This window comes from Myotis brandtii, unplaced genomic scaffold (genome assembly GCF_000412655.1).
Source record: "Myotis brandtii unplaced genomic scaffold, ASM41265v1 scaffold806, whole genome shotgun sequence".
NCBI classification, from domain to species: domain Eukaryota; kingdom Metazoa; phylum Chordata; class Mammalia; order Chiroptera; family Vespertilionidae; genus Myotis; species Myotis brandtii.
In genome coordinates, this window is record NW_005371249.1 from 2306811 (window position 1) to 2332502 (window position 25692).

The 25692-nt window shown below is 37.7% G+C and overlaps 1 protein-coding gene across 1 annotated transcript in view; it reads right to left on the reverse strand.

Moving 5' to 3' along the window:
• UNC13B (unc-13 homolog B (C. elegans)) overlaps window positions 1-25692 on the reverse strand; it is a 141021-nt gene that overhangs the window by 87591 nt on the left and 27738 nt on the right. Inside the window, exons 4-9 of the mRNA XM_014531460.1 lie at window positions 22329-22358; window positions 18961-19060; window positions 17293-17410; window positions 15932-16055; window positions 11004-11077; window positions 6208-6265 (exon numbers count right to left, since the gene is read on the reverse strand). Of these exons, the coding sequence (XP_014386946.1) occupies window positions 6208-6265; window positions 11004-11077; window positions 15932-16055; window positions 17293-17410; window positions 18961-19060; window positions 22329-22358 (504 nt within the window). The remainder of the gene's footprint in view (window positions 1-6207; window positions 6266-11003; window positions 11078-15931; window positions 16056-17292; window positions 17411-18960; window positions 19061-22328; window positions 22359-25692) is intronic.

Below are 25692 nucleotides of genomic sequence, written 5' to 3' on the forward strand. Positions count from 1 at the left end.
TGCTTGTATGCATGAATATCCAGCTTTATAGTTCAGAGAGAGTATGTTAAAGGATAAGATCAAGAAAATTATAAGGAATTCAAATTCTTACGTACTCTGCTGCTCTCCCCAGCCCAGATAGGTCCAGTGACCTAACAACACCGCAAGTGGTAGCAAGAAAAGAGTGACAGAGACAATTTTAGGAAGAATTCGAAGATCATTTCCCCAGCCCACCAATTATTATATACCTTACCTTATTTGAGCCTTCCCTACTTGTATTCCATTAATTTTACATAACATGTAAAGAGCATCTGCCTTCTACCAAGCATAAGACAAATCTACACACAAAGTACTCTTGCCCTCTACTAGTCACTATATAGGGAATAACAAAAAACTACTGCTTCCGCCCTAACCGGTTTGGCTCAGTGGATGGAGCGCCGGCCTGCAGACTGAAGGGTCCCAGGTTCGATTCCGGTCAAGGGCATGTACCTTGGTTGTGGGCACATCCCCAGTAGGGGGTGTACAGGAGGCAGCTGATTGATGTTTCTAACTCTCTATCCCTCTCCCTTCCTCTCTGTAGAAAATCAATAAAATATATTAAAAAAAAAAAAAAAAAAACTACTGCTTCCATACTCTTTTTAACAGGCCTCTGGCCTACAACGTCATTTAGAAGCTGATATACCCTTCCTTACTCCAAATGAGAAAAACTCAACCTGCCTCTACGAAACCCTTCCTTGTCTCTGTGTTCATTAAACCTGAGCCTACCACAGTATACCCAGGAGAGGCTCAGTCCTGATACAGTGGGAGAGTGAGTCCCTTTTCTGGAAGCGATGGTGTCCAATTTTGCTTCTCTCTATTGAAAGTTAAAAGGCCAAAGAACAATCGTACTCTCTCATTTTTCAATATGTAATAAAACACTGTAGCCTGTTGGGTCCCCAGAGATAGCATTTTTTTCTCAATTACCTACACATTTTAAATAAAATCTATTAAAACACAGAAGCTTTGAATGACAGGAGAAATTACATTTTCTATTCATTTTTCAAAATAAAAAATTCAATATTAACTAAATTTAACTCCTATTCCACACTCAAACTAAATTTGAGGCAACAAATGTGACAAAGAAATCACTAAATATAGGCCTTTATCCTAAGAAACAATGAATAATTTGGCTTCATATTGGTCTTGAAGTCAAAGCTAAGTTATTCTGGCCCTGCCACATACTAGCTATCTAATCTTGAAAAAGTTGTAAGGATTACAAGAGAAAATTAGTTTTGTCATATTGCCAGATTTTTGCTTGCCTTATAGGTTCCCGATAAATAGGTAGTGGGAGGGTCGGCACACTCTGACGGCCCTAATGTTTGCTGAGAGATCGCCAATGTCAGAGTTCTGAGGATGCAGTTCCCTTGAAAGCTTGCTGTAAGAATCAAAATTCTAGAAGCATCGAATGATGCCAACACAGGCTGGCTTCATTACCTGAGCTAACTTCCAATCCTGGGGATATGGGACTACTAGTCACAGACTGTTTAATTTAACTGTACACTGAGTGTCAGTTTGCTTCCTATGTACTTAACTTCTTCCTACCACCTATGGCTTCTTCTCTGAAAGGATACTGTGCAATTTTTAAATTTTAATAATTTATTAAACTTTCTAACCTTGGGGAGAGAGGGACTTCAGCTGAAAATTCTCCCAGGCCATAGCACAGTTGTCATAGCAACTGCTAAGGGGTAATTATCTTGTTTCTTTTAAAAAGAAAACTGAAAAATAATCATGTAGGACTTCAGATTAGCTTGCAACCTAGATTGCTCCAGGCAAGTAACAATACTGTTTCTCAGTGAAACTCTGGGACCAAAGAAGCCTCTGCTTACAAGACATTGCCTCTTTCCTCCATGTTCCACAGCACTGCATAGCAGTTTCTTATACATAGTAAGTGGTCAATAAATGCTTATAGCATGAGTAAACCAAACAAATGACCCAATCCCATCTACAAGTTCCATTACTAACCCATGAAAATAACAGTAGTAAAAAAAAAAAAAAAGAAAAAGAAAATAACAGTAGTTATGCTGTCTGGACAACCAGTTCCCTATTCTCACTTAAGCCCATTACCATTATTATAAGAGAAATAACACCAGGTTAATTAAGCCAGTTACCTTCTCCACTCCCAAAATGCACTAAAACATTTCACTAACCAGTAGAACAATTAATGAGGACAGTTAGATTTTACTAGGGACAAATACCAAGAAAGGGAGGGGGGAAATGTTTCAGGTAAATGAAATTATACATACAAAAGCACATTTAGTGAACTGATAATAATGCTAGCATATTTGAAAAGAGGCTTCAGGGTAGGGGCATGCAGGAGGCAGCCGATCAATGTATTGCTCTCAGATGGCTGTTTCTCTTTCTCCCACTCCCTTCCCCTCTCTCTAAAAATAAATTTAAAAAGCTTTTTTAAAAAAGAATTCATGAGTTCATAGTGACAGTCATAAAAAAAGTAGGAGAGAAGAGAAAAAGACAGCTACTCAATGTAAAAGTAATGACAATTAGAAAATCATCATTTTGCAACCATCATAACAGATTCTAATATTAATGAATGAAAAGTTATGAGAAAATAGGATATGTACACACAGTCTCAAAGTAGTATGCCCCCCTCCAGATTACTTATTAATTACAAAGGGGGGGGGGCGGAATACCCTAACAGTGGAAAGATCCAGAAAACACCATCTAAACTAATAATTAACATCAGCATCACAAATAATCACAAATAATTTTTAAAAATTAGTATCAGCTAGGTAATAACCAGAATCTAATTATGAAGAAACAATAGGACAAATCCAGATTTTAGGAAATTTTATAAGACAATTAACTGAATCCTTGCCAGTTGTCTTGTAGAATGTGGGTGGAACTCTTTTATCTTTTGCAAGAGCAGCTATTGGTGAAGAGAGGTTAGCCCGTCCATTCCCTATCTCCTGGGGAGGGGAAAGATGAATAGTTTGGGGATGCTGGCAAAAAATGGGAGCCAGACAGGTTAGATGTCTACCTAAGCAGGAGAATTGCTAATCTGAACTCTATACCTATCTGTAGGTACAATCTAGAGCTCATTTAGAACAATTCTTTTTTATACATCAAGAAACTTAAGTTCAAGTGGAAAGACTTCCAAAAACACTCAGAGAGACGACAGCAAACACAGATCTAGAACAAGGACTCAATGACTCCATTACTCCTGTTAATAACTTTTAACTAGTACAAGTAGTACTTAGTTAATTATTTAGAAAATGTAAGAACTGGAAGGATTCACTGGACAACACCCAACCAACTGAGCCACACTGGCCAGGGCCCTTCCTCCTAAATTGTAACTGGGAGCCCTCGCCAGTTTGCTTCAATGGATAGAGCATCGGCCTGGGGACTGAAGAGTCCCAGGTTCGATTCCAGCCAAGGGCACATGCCCACATTGTGGGTTCGATCCCCAGTAGGGGGTGTGCAGGAGGCAGCCGATCAATGATTCTCTCTCATTATTGATGTTTCTATCTCTCTCTCCCTCTCCTTTCCTCTCTGAAATCAATAAAAATATGTTTTTTAAAAAGTCATAATCCCACTATCAGAGACAAATTTGGTTAATATTTTGGTGCCTCTTTTTCCAGATATTTTCCCTCCAATTATATAGATTTGTTTCCCTAAGTGTATTAGTCTGCTCCAGCTGCCATAACAAAATGCCATAGCCTGGGTGGCTTAAACAACAGAAATCTATTTTCTCAGTTTCTAGAGGCTGAAAAATCAAAGATCAAAGTTCTGGCAGGGTTCAGTTTCTGGTGAGAGGCCTCTTCCTCGCTTGCAAATGGCCATCTTCTTGCTGTGTCCTCACATGGCAGAGAGAGCTCTGGTGTCTCTTTGTATTTTATTTTTATTTTTTTGTTAATCCTCACCCGAGGATATTTTTTTCCATTGATTTTTAGAGAAAGTGAGAGGGAGGGAGGGAGGGAGGGAGGGAGGGAGGAAGGAGGAAGAGGAGAGAGGGATAGAGAGAAGAATACATGCGAGAGACACATCAATTGGTTGCCTCCCACACGTACCCCAACTGGGGCCAGGGATCGAACCTGCAACCCAGTTATGTGTCCTTGACCCGGAGAACCTGAGACCCTTTGGTGGACAGCTGACACTCTAGCCACACTAGCCAGGGCTCTTCCTCTTTTTAAAGGGGCACCAGCCCTATCAGATTAGAGCCCCACCCTATGACATCATTTAAGCTTTAACACTTCCTCACAAGCTCTATCTCTACATACAGTCACATTGAGGGGTTAGGCCTTCAACATGAGTTTTAGAGGACACAATTCAGCCCAAAAGCATTCTGCCTCTGTCCCAAAGCCATAAATGCATATCCTAATCACCTTCAAAATATATTCATTCCATCCCATCAGCCCCAAAAGTCTTACCTCATTCCAGCATCAACTCAAGTCTAAAAGTCTCATTTAAATATCAACTAAATCAGCCCAGCTGGCGTGGCTCAGTGGTTGAGCATTGACCTATGAACCAGGAGGTCACGGTTCGATATCCGGTCAGGGCACATGCCCAGGTTGCAGGCTTAATCCCCAGTGTGGGGCGTGCAGGAGGCAGCTGGTCAATGATTCTCTCTCATCATTGATGTTTCTATCTCTCTCTCTCCCTCTCCTTTCCTCTCTGAACTCAATAAAAACATATTTTAAAAAGAACCACACACACAGAGAAACTTTCATCAAGTTAGTGACAGAAAAGAGAAAAATAAAGATAAAAATTCGCTCATTACAATAACTTTGGAAAGGACCTATAGACTTTGAATTCACAACCTGCTCTTCAATTTAGATTCTTCTGGTCTCTATAACCCTAAATGTTTGATAAATTCTATGTCCTAAATAACCAAAAAGGGGGAGGAGTAATAAATCATAAAAAATAGGTTTTCTTAAATAAAGAAAAAATGTTGACCTCTGCCATTGGTCTTACTTTTATCAGGAAAGTAGCCTATAGGATGGAAGGCAACCAATGAATTTATAAACCATAAATAGAGGTTTTCATTCTCAAAAACAATATGATGGAGGTAATATAACAAAGCGGTTCAAGGCATGGACTATCAAGTCAGGTTGTCTGTGTTTGAATATTTACTTCACCACTTACAACTTATGTAATTTGTGGCAAATTACTCAATCTCTATATGCCTCAGTTTCCTCATCTGAAAAATGGAGAGACAAGAGTAAAATCTATGTCTTAGGGTTGTTGTGAAGATCAAATAAGTTAGTACTTTTTAGTTCTTAGACCAGCATCTGGCATACTGTAAGACCTCAAAATGTTAGATACTATGGTTTTTATTAGTAGTAGTATTACTACAATTACTATTACTACCAATTTCAACATGCAATTGATAAGAGTTTGACATGTGGTTCAGAAAAACTATAGTAACAACAACAACAAAAGTACAACACACACACACACACACACACACACACCCCACAGCTTGAAAAATTGAAAGAGAACAGTCTCCAAATCATTCCTTTAGTGAATCCTCAAGCTGTTTTAAGAGAAATTAAGGAGAAGGTAGCAATATAGCAACAATGCATGGCTCGTTTCAAGAAGAAATCTGTGTGATTTGGATAAGTTAATCTCAGGAGAAATGACAAGTTCTCTTACTCAAACATTTATCAAACTTTAATGAGGCGTACTATACTATGTATCAGGTATTGAGCCAGATGCTAGGAACACAAAAGGAAGAATTTCTATGCCTTTAAAAACTTTGTGTTCCTGTCAAAGAAATATACATAGATTATAATACATGGTAGGTTATATAATAAATGTATGCACAGGGTACTATAGAGGAGAGACATCTAGCTAGACTTGCGGGAAGGACAAAGCGGCAGAAAGATTTTCCAGAGTTAATGACATTAAACAAAGTCTTAAAAAAATAATAACTGGTAAATGGAGATAGAAAAAGTAAAATCATTCCTCCTGGGATAAAAGTTGGCAAATGGACAAAAAAGATGAGCACCATTGCCCTGCCTACAGCCACACAAAACCAAAAGATCTCTTCCTAAAGCTACTGGGCAGAGATCCATTGGAGGCATGGGTCTGAATATATACATAGGTGTGTTTCTAGAATATATACTGTTTACTCACACCACAACACCATCCTCCCCAATTCAAAATAAGCCACATTTGGAGAACTCACAGAAAGCTGTGATTAAGAGCTTCAGAGATAAGTTTCTCACTTACAACACTGGGCGGCAGCACTGGGCAATGGCTTCCTCTGGCTTTCTTCTTGAATAGAATACTAGAAGCAGAAAGAAGAAAAAAAAACACACATATAATAAGAGGCCCAAGTAAAGAGGGAAAAAAATCACAGGTACCTGTAAAAAGGTTTAGTGTTTGACGAGAGTCAAAGTTTTTACTGAAAAGAAACAGATGATCCTGCTGCTGATTTCCCTGTGCGATCCCAACATAAAGGCCAGAATATCAGAAATGACACTGGTCCAATGCAACGGGCTAAATCAGGATAGCAGAGACCATTCTGGCCAAGGACACCTGCCAAGCAGCTGTAGAAGGCTTAGTCTGTTGTTGTTTTTTTAACTTTTTAAAAGAATTATCACTGGAGGACGTGTATTATTTTTAGAGAGGAAAGGGGAGAGAGAGAGACAGAGAGAGAAACATCTATGTGAGAAACACTGATCAGTTGCCTCCCGTACGCACCCCGACCGGGGATTGAACCCACAACCTAGGTATGTGCCCTGACTGGGAGTCAACCCTGCAACCTTTTGGTGTTCAGGACAATGCTCCAACCAACTGAGCCACCCAGCCAAGGCAGAGAAGGCTTAGTTTTGGAGAAGGTTCAGAAGACTTAGAAAATGCAGTCTTCTAAGTTTTCCTATGGATAAAGTATAGATTTCCCCATTGGAGTGATGGAACTGAAAACCTCTCCGAGACTGAGTTTCTGATGTTAAAAAAAAAAAAAAAAGTAACAGTGCTTGCTCCCTCATGAGGTCATGTGTGCAATTACTTATTTAAGCATACAATGCAACATCTGAAATCTACTCCAGTCCCCTTCACATTTACACTCTAGCCTTCCCAACCCAATCCACCACCATTTACCACCAAAAAAACAAATACAGAGTGCCCTGGCTGGTGTTTCTAAATGGTTAGAGCATTGGCCTGAGCATCAAAGGATCATGGGTTCAATTTCTGGTCAAGGGCACATACCTGGGTTGTAGGTTTGATCCCTAGTCCTGGTCCTGGCCTGGACATGTGGGGAAGGCAACCAATTGGGGAAGGCAACCAATTGATGTGTCTCTTTCACATCAATTTCTCTCTCTCTCTCTCTCTCTCTCTCTCTCCCTCCCTCCCTCCCTTCCTTCCACTCTCTCAAGGAAGGAAGGGAGGGAGGGAGGGAGGGAAAGAGAAAGAGAATTGGGTTAAAATTAACAAAAGCAAAAAGCAAATACAGAGTACTGAAGCCATAAAAATTTTTCTCTAAAATTTTTAATTAAATTTAAGTCTTGAGGATGGGCAGGATTTGAAAAGGCAAAACAAAAAAGAAAAAGACATAAACACTTTAACACAGGTATATAGTTTGGAAGACAGAATAGTTTGGTGCAGATCCCATTGGAAGACTGGGAAAACAACGTGGTCCAGCAACTTGCAAATAATCTGGAGTTTTCATCCTGACTCTGCCACTTATTAATAAACTGTGAAATACTGGGCAATACAGAGCTTTCCTAACATTGCCGATAAATGTGTCACTCATTTAACAGATATTTCTTGAGCACTTATTGTGCAAAGCCTTGTTCCAGGCAATGGGGAAGTAGAGTATGTAAACCATGGTAAGGAGTTAGATTTTATTCTAGTGTATTGGGAGGCCATTTAGAGTTTTAAACACAAGAGAGATGTGACTTAATTACACTTTAAAAATCACTCTGGTCCTGCCCAGCTAACTCAATTGGTGAGAGTATAGTCCTGCTTTGCCAAGGTTGTGGATTCAATCTCCAGCCAGGCACATACAGGAATCAACCAATGATTGCATAAATAAGTAGAACAACAAATCAATGTTTCTCTCTCTCTCTCTCTCTCTCTCTGTCTGTCTCTCTCTCTCGTCTCTCTCTCTCCCCTCCTCCCTCCTTCCCTCCTTTCCTCTCTTTCTCAAACTAATAAACATTTAAAAAATCACTCTGACCCATCAGGTGTGTCTCAGTTGGTAGAGCATTGACCAATGTATCAAGAGGTCACCAGTTCCATTCCCGGTGCCCAGGCTCCGGGCTTGCCCCAGTAAGGGGTGTGCAGGAGCAGCCGAACAATGTTTCTCTCTCATCAATGTTTTTATCTCTTTTCCTCTCCCTTCCTCTCTCTCTAAAAAAAAAAATCAATAAAAACATATTTAAAGCCCTAACTGGTTTGGCTCAGTGGATAGAGCCTCAGCCTGTGGACTGAAGGGTCCCAGGTTCAATTTCGGTCAAGGGCATGTACCTTGGTTGCAGGCACATCACCAGTAGGGGTTGTGCAGGAGGCAGCTGATCCATGTTTCTCTCTCATCGATGTTTCTAACTCTCTATCCGTCTCCCTTCCTCTCTGTAAAAAAATCAATAACATGTATTTTTTTAAAACATATTTTAAAAAAATAAAAAGTCACTCTGGCTACTGTGTGAGATAAACTGTAGGGAACAAAAAGGGAAATAGACCAATGATTGCAATTATCCAGACAAAAGTTGATGATGGTTTATATAGCAGTGTCAGTAGAGAAAGGCCTTTCAAGTGGTTGGATCCAAAATACAAAACATTTTTTGTATAAAAATATACTTTTATATATGAAACTAGAGGACTGTTGCACGAAAAGATTGTGCAATAGGCCTTCCCTTCCCTTGCTGCCGGCACCGGTTTTCCTCCGGGACCCGGCCTTCACTCCGGCCGGAGCCACCTTCAAGCCTTCACTGCCCTGGCCGGAGCCGCCTTCAGTCTTCGCTCCGCCGCTTCACGCCTACGTATGCAAATTAACCGCCATCTTTGTTGGCAGTTAATTTGCATATCTCGCTGATTAGCCCATGGGAGGCGTAGCGAAGGTACGGTCAATTACCATGTTTGTCTATTATTAGATAGGATGCTATACAAGCAATAACCTATGATACAAATATCGGAGGTAGATAGGAAGGATCATAAGTCAAGTACAATTTATTTTATTTTTGTAATATGTTTTTATTGATTTTAGAGAGAGGAGAAGGGAGTGGGGAGAGAGAGAAACATCAATGGGCTGCCTCCTGCACAGCCCCTACTGGGTGGGGATCAAGCCTACAACCCAAGCATATGCACTGACCGGAAATCAAACCAGCAGCTTTTTGTTGCATGTGACAATGCTCAACCAACTGAGCCACACCAGCCAGGGTGAAGTCAGGTACTATTTACTTATTTATTTATTTATTATTTATATTTACCTATTTATTTATTCAGTCCACGGGCCGATGCTCTATCCATTGAGCCAAACCGGCTAAGGCCTACCTTACTCAGAATTCAAATTTCCTTTATTGTCTCAAAGATATCTTGTCACAGTTGATTTGTTCAATTCATGATCCAAACAAATTGTACATATTTGGTTATTATGTCTTTTAAATCATTTTAATTCTACAGTTGTTTCTTCTTCTCTCATTTGTTATGTAGAATGCTGTACATTCTAGATTTGGCTGATTATATCCCAAGGTTTTATTTACCATGTTCCTCTATCCCTCTTACTTTATTTAAACTGGAAATTATTTCTAGTAGTTTGAGGATTAGATTGAAATTTATATTGAAGGTGTGTGTGGGGTTTGTTTTTTTTCTTTTTGGTGGGGTGATGGTGTCTTATGTCACTTTTAGTGATATTAAATTTCAATAGTGGATTCAACTGATATCAGCCTATTTCATCCATTATGAAGTGATCCCACCAGCCTTTCACCTAATGGTTTTCACAGCATAAAACCGACATAAAATTTTTAAGCAGACATAAAAATGAGCATAGCAAACTGAAACCTTTACACTTACCTCCAAGATTCAGTAATTATCAAGATTTCATAAATGATATATCCAATAAGGGGTTAATATATAAAACACAAACAACTCAATAACAAAATAAATAAATAACCCAATCAAAAACTGGGCAAAGGACATGAAAGGACATTTTTCCACAGAAGATACAGATGGCCAACGTACATATGAAAAGATGTTCAACATCACTAATCATCAGGAAAATGGAAATCAAAACCAGAGTAGCAAAAGTGGTACTTTTCCAAAAGTAAAATAACTTATTTTTCCCTCCGCCAACAATATCAGGAGCATTCCCTATTCCTGATGGCCCAGATTGAGTTGTGTTCTTTCCTGTGCAACAGACCCATTTCTGGAGATAAGTTAGTACAGCAGGACACCAAGCATGTAATAGTCTAAACATCCTTTAAAAAAGCAAACAAATAAGGATATATAGATCCAAAAATCTGGGAACTAGCAGAAGAAATGCCTTTGTTCATCTGTGTAACAAGAGGACAGTTTTTCTGGTATAAGCTCCTTCCCCAACAATCTAGAGCCAGACTACTGCCAATTCAGCCACTTCTGGGCAACACTGAGAAGAATAGGAAAAGTAGGAGAAAAATCCTTCTAATGAAATGTCAGGCAATCTTCCAGATGCCTTTTTCTTTTTTTTTTCTTTTTTTAAAATATATTTTATTGATTTTTTTACAGAGAGGAAGGGAGAGGGATAGAGAGTTAGAAACATCGATGAGAAGAAACATCGATCAGCTGCCTCCTGCACACCCTCCACTGGGGATGTGCCCACAACCAAGGTACATGCCCTTGACCGGAATCTAACCTGGGACCCTTGAGTCCATAGGCTGACGCTCTATTCACTGAGCCAAACCGGTTAGGGTGAGATGCCTGTTTCTTTAACACAGTTTAAAGTCTTTCATTCTTGAACATACTCACAGGTCCCTCTGTTGAAAAACTATAAAGAGTTCTATAAAAAGATTTTCTCTATCTCTCCATATTGCAAATAAGGCTGTTCCTACCTCATTGTCAGCACCCAAGGCATTGATTTGCTCCAATTTGTAGGTCCAATATCTGGCTTCTTCCTCTGGGATATCTACCATGAAAAAGAAGAAACCAGATTACAAGGTTAATAATTTAATCATGGGTCAATAATGCTTTGTTCGATCGGATAATCAAACTTAGAAGGGTGGTAGCAATTGACTAATTTTACTGGTGGCTTCATTCTTTCTATGAACATTATCTTGAATCTTTACAAAAACCAAAATAATGTTCTATTATTTCCACTGGACCAGAAGACTTAATATTGTTAATGTGTTAATACTACTCAAAATGATCTACAGATTCAATGTGATCACTATCAAAATCCCAATATGTTTTTTACAGAAATAGAAACCACATCCTAAAATTAATATGGAATCTCAACAGATCCCAAATAGCCACAACAATTTTAACCCTTTTCGGTCCAACGTGGAGGCTGACTCGACAGACCAAGTGCTAAGAGCAGGTCCAATGTCGAGCTGAGGTCTAGTGAGACAGATAACTTCAACATTCAATCCCGTCAATTAATTTGGACCAGACTGTTTGAATTCCAAAAATAAAATTGGACCACAAAGGGTTAAAAGTAAGAATAAAGCTGGAGGACTCACATTTCCTAATTTCAAAATTTACTATAATGCTACTAGAGGCCTGGTGCACAAATTCGTGCAGGGTGGGGTCTGGCCTACCTGCCCCAATGGGGGCCCATCGGGCCAGGCTGGCCAGGGGTAGGGGCTGCAGGTGGTTGGCTGGCCAGCTCCACCCCCAATCAGGGCAGGGGTTGGGCCGATCAGGGCCCGGATCAGACTGGTTTGGCTGCCGCAGTGCACGTCATAGCCACCGGTCACTCTGGTCGTTCTGCCATTCCAATCGCTGGGCTTTTATATATATAGATAGTAATCAAAATAGTGTGGTACTATATTATGTGACATGATAGAGGTATCAGCTAATGCTATGATGGTGTTAATCATTTTCCAATATATAAATGTATCAAATCAATACATTGTACACCTTAAATTTACAGTGTTAAATGTCAATTATATCTTAATACAAATATTTTAAGTGGGGGGGGGGAACAGTGTGATACTGACATAAAGACAGATATATAGATCAATAGAATAGAGAGCTAAGAATTAAACCCTCATATATGTGGTCAAATGATTTTTTGACAAGGATACATTCAATGGGGAAAAGAGTCTTTTCAACAAATGTTGCTGGGAAAACTAAATATCTGTATGCAAAAGAATGAAGTTGGATCCTTACCTAACACCATAAAAAAAAAATTAACTCAAAATGATTCAAGACCTGAAACCATAAAACTACTAGAAAAAAGCAGAGGGCAAAAGCTGCATGACATTGTATTTGGCAATGATTTCTTGAATAGGACACCAAAGGCACAGGCAACAAAAGAAAATATAGACAAATTGGACTTTATGACAATCAAAAACTTTCTGCAGTAAAAGATAATACCAATAGAATAAAAAGGCAACCAACAGAATGGGAGAAAATATCTGCAAATCAAATATCTGATAAGGGATTAATACCCAAAATATACAGAGAACTCTTAAAACTCAACAACAAAACAAAAACCCAATTAAAAAAATGAAGGACTTGATAGATTCTCCAAATATATACAAATGGCCAATAAGCACATGAAAACATGCTCAACAACACTGATCATTAGGGAAATACAAATCAAAACTACAATGAGATACTACTTCACACCAATTAGAATGGCTACCATAAAAAAAAAACATACACACACACACAAAAAAAACAGAAAATAACAAGTGTTGGTGAGGATGTGAGAAACTGGAACCCTTGCATACTATTGGTAGGACTATAAAATGGTACAGGCACTAGGAAAAAAACAGTATGGCAATATTTTAAAAATTAAAAATAGAATTACCATATAATGCAGCAATTCCATCTTGGAGTAATAATATACTCAAAAGAAATTAAAGCAGAATCTCAGAGATTTCTGCACACCCACATTCATAGCAGCATTATTCACAGTAGCTAAAATGTGGAAACAACCCAAGTGTCCACCAATGAATGAATGGATAAGCAAAATGTAGCATGTATATTAAATGGAATATTATTCAGTCTTAACAAGGAAGGAACATATGTTGAAACATGGACGAACCTTGAGAATATCATGCTGAGAAACATGCCAGTTACAAAAAGACAAATACTATATGATTCCACTTATCTGAGATGCTTAGAATAGTAAAAAATCATAGACATAGAAAGAATGGTGGTTGCCAGGGGCTGAGGGGTAAGGAGAATAGGAGTTATTTTTAATGGGTACAGAGTTTGATTTTTACAAGATGAAAAAAAGCTATGGATATGAATGACGGTGATGGTTCACGACATTACGAATGTATTAATATCACTGAACTGTACACTTAAAATAGTTAAGATAGTTAATTTCATGTTATATGTATTTTACCACAATAAAAAAAGAAAAATTAATAATGGTATATACTCATTTCTATATATTTAAGATTGACTATTACAACTTACCCCAAAACAAAACTCACCTTTTATAAACATCAGATATATACAGCATGAAAGAGAAACAATGAGGCAACATATGGATCAGAGCAACTTTGGAGACATTTAGACAGATATATCTTCCTGCCTAAAACTTCACCTCCTTCCCCTCAAACTGCTTTTCAGCAATTAGTGGCAGTATTTCAAAGTCTTATAATAAAACCTTCAAATAATCTACTACCTAGTTTGTGTAGCACTTCCTCATCCATAAAATGGTGTACCCTGTAATTGTTTAAAAGAAGTGAGAGGACAGGAAGAGCTGCTATGCTGCAGGTCTATAAGTTCTGATGTAGAATAATGTAGAATGATTCTCTAAGACAGTGGTTCTCAACCTTGGCTGCACATTAGAATCACCTGGGAATCTTTTTAAAATCCTGATTTCTGGGCCTCATCCTCCGGAAATTGTGTTTCTTTGTTATGGGGTGGGGCCACAACATTAGTAACAAAGAAACAGAATTTCCGGAGGATGAGGCCCAGAAATCAGGATTTTAAAAAGATTCCCAGGTGATTCTAATGTGCAGCCAAGGTTGAGAACCACTGCTCTAAGATACACTGTTAAGTGGAGAGCATCAGGGACACCAAATGTGTTCGAATATACTACTATTTGTGTTTTTAAAAGAGATTAAGTCTATATTTGCTTATAGATTCAAAGACTGACTCTGCAAAGATACACAAGAAAGTACTAATCATGACAGCCTATAAGGAAGAGAATTTATTTGTGAGGGAGGCTTAGTAATTTTTACTGGATAACTTTGTAAACTACTGTGCATGTATTCCTGCCTTACCCCTCAAAATAGTTTTAAGAAAAATATAGAGCTGTGATTATGTTTACTGCAGTATAATTTATAATAGTATAAACTTTGAACAAAGAAAATACCCAACAAAAGGAGTGGTTAAATATATTATGGTTTAAAAGCCCAGGCCCTAGCTGGTTTGGCTCAGTGTGAACAGTCAAAATTAAAATTAAACTAAATTAAAACAAGATACCATATCAACCAATTACACAGAAAAAGGTTAAAGATTGTGAAATACAAAATGTTAGCAAAGATGTGTAGAAAAGGGACATCTTGGATACAGCTGATAAGACTATAAAATGGCACAATCTTTCTGACAAGTAACTTGGCAATACTATGAAAAGTAATGGTGCATATATTGTTTGACCCATTCTTTATTTTGTTTTATTTTTTTTTATTTAAATTCTTTATTGTTTAAAGTATTACATATGTCTCCTTTTTCACCCCATTGACCTCTCCCCGGCCACTCCCATCCCCTGGACCCATTCTTTAAATTCTACTTTAAGGACTTTCTCCTAGACTCACAAATGGGCACAGATATACAAAGCTGTTCATTACAGCAGTATGTAATATTTTTTTAAAAATCTACACGTCAATTAATAAAGGGTTGCTTAGATCATTTACCATATAGGCATCTGTTCAGACCAGCAAGATAGACCTTAAGTATAACATAGAACAATGTCCAAGATAATGTGCTTTTGTAGTTCATACAACACTTTATGCAGTTATGAGCGGTTTAATAACAAGGTATGTTCTGAGAAATGCATCAGTAGGCAATTACATCATTGTGCAAGCATCATAGAGTGTACTTACACAAACCTAGATGATATAACCTACTATACACCTAGGCTTTATGGTATACCACCATCATATAGGTGGCCCGTCATTGACTGAAATGTCATTATGCGGCACACGACTGAATCACTATATGTAATATATACATATGATTCAAATTTTGTCAAAATAAATTTCTGCAAAAGAAATTTCTTATTTCTAAACCAAGACACAAAAAAATTAATAGTGGTTAATTTCTGTAACCACTGAAAATAGAATGCAAAGGAGGTGGGAAGAGAAACAACTTTTATTCATGTACATTTCCATACTATTTGAATTTTTGCCAGGGAATGTATTTTTTGTGATTTTTTTTTAAATTTCCTTTTAAATTACTATTCTACTTATTAGTGCTACGTCATTGTTAAAATGAACAGATCATAAGTTATACATTCACTTCAAGACAATAAATGTTAAAATGTTATCACAAGAACAAATTATTGATGTTCTCTAACACGCAGGTATTTCATAAATCATACTAAACAGTCATAAAAAAGTAAATACTTAAAGAGAATGCTTTTAGTATAGATTCTTTAATTAGCACCATTCTAGCATCAACTTTGCATCATCCCTGGGATAGGCATTATAGGAAATAGAGAGGAAGACAAGAATGCCCTCAAAAAAGATGGCTGATAAGACAAAAGACACAGGAATAAAACAAATAGCAAACAATTTGAAACAATATGGTAAAAAGTATTAAATGACATTAAAATCTAATCAAACAGACTCACCAAAAGGCAACTCAAATCTTGTATCAAGCAAAATTTTATGAGGAGTTGGGTTTTTAGTTCCACAGATCTCATCATCTTTCATTAATGTCTCTGCCTCCAATGTGGACCACTCCCCGGGCCCTTCCTGGAAAACAGAGATCTAAGATTAAACTTTACTTTTTCATGATTCCCCTCTTGGTTTAAGAGCCAAGTGTTTTTCTCTGAATTTCCTTGTTGGAGAGCTTCTGAGGGCCACTCACTTCCTGATAAGGCAAACACACCACTGTCACCACCTACCTCTCCTGCTCTCTGCAAGCCCACTGAGGAAAGAATTTCCGAAGTACCAAACCGAAAAAACAAGCATCTCCATGGATCAATATTTAATCTGTGTCATTCTTAATGACTGTGTCACTTCATGTGTTTCTATTTCTAATCAGTAAAGAGCTACTAACATTGCTAGTTAAGTAGACTTGAACTGGGGCCACAATGAAAATGAACTGCCCATTGCTGGGGGAGTACAAATTTAACCAGAACCAAAAGAAATTCCGGAAGGAGGGTCACATTTTCATCACCCCCACTCCCAGAGAAAACTCCCAGTCCATGTAAAAGATATATAGGAATACTATAGATTCTATCCACATTCAAAGTGAGTGTGTATGGAGAAATTATGCTGAATTCTAACCTGGGGAAGTGGAATGGGAGTTCAGTCTTGAAAATAATGTACAGAGACACTGTGAATACCAATTGCCAAAACTGGTAGTTCCTTAAACCCTGTTAGGGTTACATGTAGAAGGAAGACTGAAACCAGTCCCCTGGGGATGAGTGACCCAAAGAAAAAAAGCAGAAAATAGGATCCAGAGTAGAGAACAGAACCCATCCAGATGGCTGAGGAAGTTTAATGGACTCCTCTCAGGAAAGTATCTTAGTGGGAAAGGTAAAAACCACAGGTACCCTAAATCAATCTCACACAGTCTCTCCCTTCCCTCCTTTACCCTCCTGATATCTCTCCTCTCTCTCTCTATCTCTCCTCTCTATCTGTCCTTCCTCTCTCTCTCTCTCTCTCTCTCTCTCTCTCTCTCTCTCTCTCTCTCTCTCACATACACACACACACACACACAGTACTCAGAAGGGCTGTCTACCTGATAAGTTTAAAGAGGTGTTCTAGCACTTTTGAATTCAGTCACAAGGCAGAGGAAAGACCAGACCAAAATAAAATCCCCTAAACCTCTAGGTGAGGTGAGGAATAAGCTGGTTGCATGCCCTCTAATTAGCAAGGGGGCAGAGCAATCTGAGATGTATGGATGAATATTAGTTGAATGGAGATTGAGTGGGGAGAACTAAGGCTAGAACCATACCTATAAGTGGGCAATGCAAGGACTGACCTCATTTGACTGTCGAATAGTCTTCAGTGCAATCCACACGGTACCCACCATGGTGTCCCAAATCAGTCCTTTGTTCCATACCTCCACACTTAGACCCAGGTCCAGGCGACTAATCTCACTAAAAGAAAGAAAAAAAAATCCTTTAAATAAAGCCAGATAATATGAAGGAAACAGCTACATTTCCTGTTTACCTTGAATATTTTATTACCAGGATTTTGTCAAGAAAAATCAAAATGCCCCAGAATGCTGCACCCATTGTTTAGATTCCTAGAAACCTATGTAAGGTATCTATAGAAAAATGCCTTTGTTAGTCTGTTCCCTCTCCTTTGGAGCTACAATTATGATTAGATTAACAGTTTCATTTAAAAAAAAAAAAGTGAAGCCAAGCAATATGGGCATTACTACAAAGGCTGCCTGCGTACACTCTTCATCCACCCTTAGACAATAGTCTTATATGTTTTCTTGTTAATACTAACACTGCCCACAACTTATATCTATTGATTGTATACAGGAAACTTGTAGATAAAACAAGGCTTCTTCACAAGATTTATTAAATGGGTTGTAAGCAGAAGAAAAAACATCCCTGAGAACATCTAAGTTTGATGGGAACACATGGTCAGGGACAAGTGAGGGACACTAGTGTGCCAGTTCATACCACACAGTTCCTCATTAGACATTAACTCATTAGACATTATCAGTTAAAGTAGGCACTGCCACTTATTAACAAAATGATTATCACAGGATAATGATAAATAATGATGATTTTCCTATAATAATAACTAAGAATTTTTTTTAAAAGAAATTATTCTGGAAAGAGCCAAATAACCAATAAGCAAAAGCAATGTCATGTATTGGTGGAATATCAGCTTGGAAGGGCTAACCCAAACTTAACTATTGCCTTACAGTGGAACAAGCAAACACTTATGTTAATGCTAAAAACATTCTCCAGAAAGCTCTTGTTGAAACACAAGCTTATTTGAGAAGAAATGCAAGAAAGATGAGAAAAGGCCAATTCCAGCAGAAAAAGCAAAAAGGTATTCTCAGGAAAACAACATCTACTTATCACATGCAGAAATTTCAAGTTAACACGTTAGAGAAAAGCTTGGCTTCCCTGTTGTACTAGTAAGATAAATGTTCTCAGATTCAAAATTTTGGGATGTGGTATTATAGCCATAGAATTCAAATCAAATGTGTTGAAAATAAGTGAAGCAAAGAAAAATTTCCCCTTTACATAAATACAATAGAATATAGAATGTAATAATGAGCTCATTTGTTCATTTACTTAATGTTTCCTGAGCACATATATATGACTTGGTTCTTTGAGGAAGACATAATCCAGGACCCAGTTCCTGTCTCTAAAAACTTCCAAGCTATCAGGAGTTGACTCACATTCATAATTCGTCTCTAAGAATAGATTACGAATCCACAAGAGAACAAAACTGCAGACATACTTCACCTTCCACATACCTCAATTGTTCCTGTAACTCTGTAGTTTTCAAAAAGAATATTTAACATATGCTAATACATTTAAATGTTTTTAAATATTTAACATATTTTATAAACCTTACATATACACAAAATTTTGGGCCTGTAATTGTTTAATCCAATGTAATTACCTTGAAAAGGTAATCAAATATTGTAGGTACGCTGCTGCTGCAAAGTACTTACAACATAAAATCTTGTTCCCAGGAAGGTTGATCACCACGCACTGCTACAGTTGTGCTCTTCACATTCTGCACTTTCAGGGTCACATATGTGTTAAATTTATCTTTGAAAAAAATGCAAAATGAAGATGTAATACTTAGTGCTCAGACTGTTACCCAATCTCACACAGCCTTTGGAATTAAATAATATCCAAAGTAAAGCATCACATATAGAAGAAATGGAAAATGTCAACTATATACACATTGCTATACATTGGATCTCCAGAAATTTTTCATCTTGCTTAACTAAAACTCTGTACCCCCTTGACCAACATCTCCCCATACTGATTTTTTAATTAATGTTTTAATGAATTTAGTATGTTTAATTAATTTAATAAATAAATACAATAAAATTAATTTTTAATTACTTGATGTACAAAGTAGCATCATTCAAAACATAGTAGAGTCGCAAAAAATATATAAAACACATATTACCTTCAAAAGCATAACCCATAAGTGTTTTGCAAATTTAAGAAATGTATTTGACCCAGGAGACACACAAACACATATAAACTAGAACAAAGCTTCATAAAATATGAGATGGTACATTGATATTTACTATTCTATTTCATTTAATCTATAAAAATGTTAACATAACCAACTAATTTAATTTTATAGCACACCTGCAGCTTGAAAAAACTAATATAATTCATCTAATAGGAAAGATATATAACTTTAAATGTAGAAAATAAAAGTGCCATTAAGAGAAAAAGTAATAAAGGATTGTAGAAGAAGAAAGGGTAAACTCTAGCTTTTGAAAGGGATAAGAATTCAGGATAAACCCTCATAAAGGAAATTAATTTCAAGCTTGATCTATTCAATTATCAGAAACATTATTACAGAGTTGGGAAAAGGAAATTCTCTGAGAATATAAGTTGAGTATTAAACAAAGGTAGGTAGCCTGAATTTCAAAACTCAGAGATCTGACCTACTGCGCATTCTATTCTCACCCTACTACCTTCACATCAGCCATGATGAGGGCACTGAATTGAGAGTTTTTTCATATAAACAAGTTCACCATAATTTTATAAAATGAAAAAGAAAGTTATCTTTGACTCATCAAACTGGCAAAGATTGCTTAAAATGATTACCTAATGTTAGAGATGTGAGAAAATGGTCCCTGTCATACACTTCTAGCAGAAGGTAAATCTTTCTCTTAAGTATCATTAAAAATTATGTATTTTATATATAATTCCCATCCATATCCAGTGTCCCAGTGCAGTAGACTACTGAGCTATGTTTCATATCATATGATTTTGTACTCCACTCCCCATATCCAACCGTAGCTAATTAGATCAGGGGCAGATGCCACTCAAGAGCATCCAGTCTATGGGATGGCCAAAAGGTGCGACCAATATGATTCCTTCTCAAAATATTGTAAGTAAGGAAAACAAAGAAACAGTGGTAGCTTCAGGTTGGTTATAAAGCTTGAATGAGTAGCATACACACTCCACTGGAGAAAGCCATCATGGGCTGTATGCAAGCATAGAAAGCCAGCTGGAACAGATTCTTACTTAAAAAAAAAAAAAAAGTCTTAATCCAAAACCAGTGGAGAGAGTAGAAAGCTCAGAACCTGCTTTAGTTCCTGTTGCACTCAAGGTTTTGCTTGGTTTTTCAGATTTCCCTGGGTTCCCAACCATGTTCATTTTTTTTCTAGTTATTTCCAAAGCTCTTCCCTTCCCCAGCAGTAATCAGAGTAACTTGACATTTACAATTAAGGAAATGTGTATAAAAATAAGGAGATACTATTTTTACCTTCAGATGGATAAAGATTAAAGAGTTTCATATTATTTCATGTTGATAAGGATTTGGGAAAATAAACCCTCACACACTGTGTAGGTTAGTATAATCTAGCAAAAACTTTCAGAAGGTTAATGTGGCAGCATCTACCAAATTTCTCTAAAATACATACCGTTGGCTCAGCAATTCTATTTCTGGACTCTAGTGTACATTTACATTTGTAAAAGCAGGCAATGATAAATGCACAAGAACATTTACTTCTTAAAATAGCAAGAAATTAGAAACAACCTAAATATTCAATCAAGTATCTAGGGTACAAATCTACAACAAAGTTCTGTACATTTTTTAAAAAAAGAACCAGATATACACACACATAAGAAAAGATTTTCATGATGTGCTGGGAAAAAACTAGGTTGCACAAAGATATGTGTAACTAATCCAGTAGTGTACACACACATACACAGAAAAAAAGTCTGAATGATATATAAAAACCTCTAAATAGTTATTTCAGGAAGTATAATTGAGTTGGTCAAGAAGTAAGGGGACTTTAACTTTTTGCTAGATAGATATATAGATTCTGATTTCTTTAAAGTTTTACAACAGCATTGTTTTTCCCCCCAGCTTTTCTGAGGTATAATTGACAATTTAAAACTGTATATTTTAAGGGATACAACCTGATTATTTGATATAAGATACACCGTGAAATAATCACCACAATCAAGCAAATTAAAATATTCATCACTACCTCTTACATTTTGAATGAGTGAGAGAGGGAGTATGTGTGTTGAAAACACTTAAGATCTTCCCTCTTAAAAAATTACAAGTATAGCCCTAACTGGTTTGGCTCAGTGGATAGAGCGTCAGCCTGCGGACTCAAGGGTCCCAGGTTCGATTCCGGTCAAGGGCATGTACCTTGGTTGTGGGCACATCCCCAGTGAGGAGTGTGCAGGAGGCAGCTGATCGATGTTTCTAACTCTCTATACCTCTCCCTTCCTCTCTGTAAAAAATCAATAAATATATTTTTTAAAAAAATTACAAGTATAGCCTACCAGTGTGGCTCAGTGGTTGAGCGTCAACCCATGAACCAAGATATCCCTGGTTCGGTCCTAGTCAGGGCACATGCACAGGTTGCAGGCAGGCTTAATCCCAGTAGGGAGCATGCAGGAGGCAGCAAATTGATGATGTTTCTCTCTCATGGATGTTTCTATCTCTCTATCTCTCTGCCCTTCCTCTCCCTCTAAAAATCAATCAAAACATTTTTTTTAAAAAAAGAAAGAAAATAACAGGCCCCAGTGGCCTAATGGATAAGGCACTGGCCTCCTAAAAAAAGAAAGAAAATTACAAGTATACAACACTTGTCAACTATATACACATTGCTGTACATTAGATCTCCAGAAATTTTTCATCTTGCTTAACTAAAACTCTGTACCCCCTTGACCAACATCTCCCCATACTGATTTTTTAATTAATGTTTTAATGAATTTAGTATGTTTAATTAATTTAATAAATAAATACAATAAAATTAATTTTTAAAAGATTGCTTTTAAATCACAGAACGTATGAGGGAACATAGCAAGTAAAGATGGATCTTACCTGGTGAACCCTGGAATTTGGCTCTTTTAACTGCAAAAGAAAAAGAAGGCATCATGAAAAATGTCACAAATTAATTTATTTAACCAACATTTCCTGAGCACCTATTAAGCCAAGCATTGTTAAAGTTAGGACTAGATTTTTCTTTAAAGTCAATTTTTTAAAATCTTTATTGTTGAAAGTATTACATATGTCCCCATTTTTTTCCCATTGACCCCTTATAGCCTACCTCTACCCCTCCACCCCAGGCCTCCACCACCCTACTGTCTAAGTCCATGGGGTATGCATATATGCATACAATTTCTTTGGTTGATCTCTTCTACCATCCCACCCACCTCCACCTTCCCTCTGAGATTCAACAGTATGTTCTAAGCTTCTATGTCTCTGGATCTATTTTGTTCAACAGTTTATTTTGTTCATTAGATTCCACATACCAGGTGTACTGGTTAATAATACAGATTTTGTAATCAAAGAAAACACGATAATTTCAAGAGAAACATCGAAAGTGCTTTATTCAAAGTACTGTCCATCGCTAGCTACACATTTCCCCCATCTTTCAGGTAATTTGTGGGTAACATCCCAATAGAACTTTTCTTGTTTTGAGGCAAACCATTCAGAGACCCAATTTTCCACTTCTTCGTATGTTTTGAAGTGCTGCTCAGAAAGTGCATGTGCCATTAATTGGAACAAGTGGTAACCTAAAGGAGCAAGGTCTGGTGAATACGGCAGGTGGGTTAATACTTCCCAGGCAAGATCTTTGAACGTGTCTTTATTTTTATTTTATTTTTTTAATCATTTTTTTCTTTATTGATTAAGGTATTACATATGTGTCCTTATCCTCCCATTACCCCCTCACCACCCCCCTCCCGGTGTCTGTGTCCCTTGGTTAGGCTTATATGTATGCATACAAGTCCTTTGGTTGATCTCTCCCCCTTACCCCCACCCTCCCCTACCTTCCCTCGAGGTGTTTTTTTTTTGGTTTTTTGTTGTTGTTGTTGTTTTGAATATATATTTCTTTATTGGTTTCAGAGAGGAAGGGAGAAGGAGAGAGAGATACAAACATCAATGATGAGAGAGAATCATTGATCGGCTGCCTCCTGCACACCCCCACTGGGGATTGAGCCCGCAACCCAGGCACGTGCCCTTGGCCGGAATTGAACCTGGGACCCTTCAGTCCGCAGGCCGAGGCTCTATCCACTGAGCCAAGCCAGCTAGGGCTTCCCTCGAGGTTTGAGGGTCTGATCGATGCTTCTGGTTTTGAAGTGTGTGATGGTGCGTTACCGTGAAGCAAAATTACTTTGCCATGTCTTCTGGCCCATTCTGGTTGTTTTACGATCAAAGCGTGGTTCAAATTGATTATTTGTTGTAGGTAGCGATCAGTATTAACTGATTTCACCAGTCGCCTGCCTGCCTGATTGCCCCTAACCCCTCTGCCTGCCTGCCTGATTGTCCCTAACCACTCACCTGCCTGCCTGATCACCCCTAACCGCCTCTGCCTTGTCCCGACGTCCAGAATGATATCCACAAGGTCGTTTGGCTGTCCAGTCTAATTACCATATTACGCTTTTATTAAAAGAAATTGAAGCCAGGCCAGTGTTGCTCAGTGGTTGAACATCAACTCATGCATGAACAAGAAGATCACGGTTCAATTCCCAGTCAGGGCACATGCCCAGGTTGCATGTTCAACCCCCAGTAGGGGCCATGCAGGAAACAGCCAATTGATGATTCTAATCATTGATGTTTCTTTTTTTAAGATATTTTTATTGATTTCAGAGAGAGAGGGAGAGAGATATAGAAACATCAAAGATGAGAATCACTGATAGGCTGCCTCCTGCATGCCTCCTACTGGGGATTGAGCCCGAAACCCAGGCATGTGCCCTTGGCCGGAATCGAACCTGGGACCATTCAGTCCACAGGTCAATGCTCTATCCACTATCCTAGCCACTAGGGCATCATTGGTGTTTCTATCTCTCTCTCCCTCTCTTCCTCTCTAAAATCAATAATATTAATAATATTTTTTAAAGTAGAAATAAGAGATGATACACTGTGCCGACCCTCAAAAAAAAAAGCTATAACTTCAGCTCTTGAGTTTCTCTGACCTTGCTGAAGAATCAAATCTACAACTGGCACCCTTGAGATTACAGGAAATAATCCTATTCACCCTGGCTCTGCATCCAGTGACCTGGTTCCTCAGGGACAGGGAATAACTAACCTGCCTTGTTCTAGCCTGTCCTACTCATGAAACAATTTCTGAGCCTTTGGGAACTAGTTCCCTTGTTTGCAACCCTCCTGCTTCAGAATCTAGGATTAAAGTGTATTACCTCTTACATATAATAACCACCATTTCCTTTTTTCTTTAAAAGTTAACATTTTAAATGATGGGAATCATATATAATCCCACTACCCTGTTTTTAATCTAGCATAGTATATGTTTTTAAATATATATTTGTAATTATTAATTTGTCAAATATTTCAACATAAAGATGCACTAACTGTGACATCTGTTAGCTAAATGATCACAGGAGTTGACTCAGCTGTTCTGACTGGCTAGCAAGATGTCCTTATTCCTTCCCCCTCCATTATGAGTAACTATAAAAGTTAAACACTCAATTTAAGAAGAAAATAGACCATGAAAAATCATTTTCCTCTCAAAGTAAGAGCAAATATTTTCCAATATTTATTCAGTCTTTATAACTATCATTTTAATAATCATCAAGGATGATGGTTATTAATATTGTTATCAAAATGGCAAAAAGGTAGATCATTTTTAATGATTCCCTAAAATCTCATCATGTTTTAAGTGCTATATAAATCATTCTCCCTTTTATCACACATTTAGGCTTTAAATTTTTTTTTACAAATATGTTTTAGCTCTTCATTTTTATGAGGGAAAATGAAATCTGGTTCTTAAGAAAAAGATGACTTACCTTTTTGAAAAACAAAGGAGGCCCTAGCTGGTTTGGCTCAGTGGATCGAGCTTCAACCCACGGACTGAAGGGGGGTCCCGGATTCGATTCCGGTCAAGGGCAGGCTCAATCCCAGCCCTGGTTGGGACCTCTGCAGGAGGCAACCAATCAATGTATCTCTCTCTCTCTCTCTCTCTTTCTCTCCCTTCCTCTCTCTAGACCTAAAATCAACAAAAGCATACCCTCAGGTGAGGATTAATTAAAAAAAAAAAAAAAAGAAAACAAACACAGAGATGATCATAATGTGAGGACAGAGTTAATAAATATAAAACACTTAGAACAGATTCTGGCACATAATAGGCAGTTAATAAATGTTAGCTATTATGATGATTATTATTAACTAGAGGCCCGGTGCACAAAAATTTGTGCACTCGGAGGGGGGGGGGCCCTCAGCCTGGGCC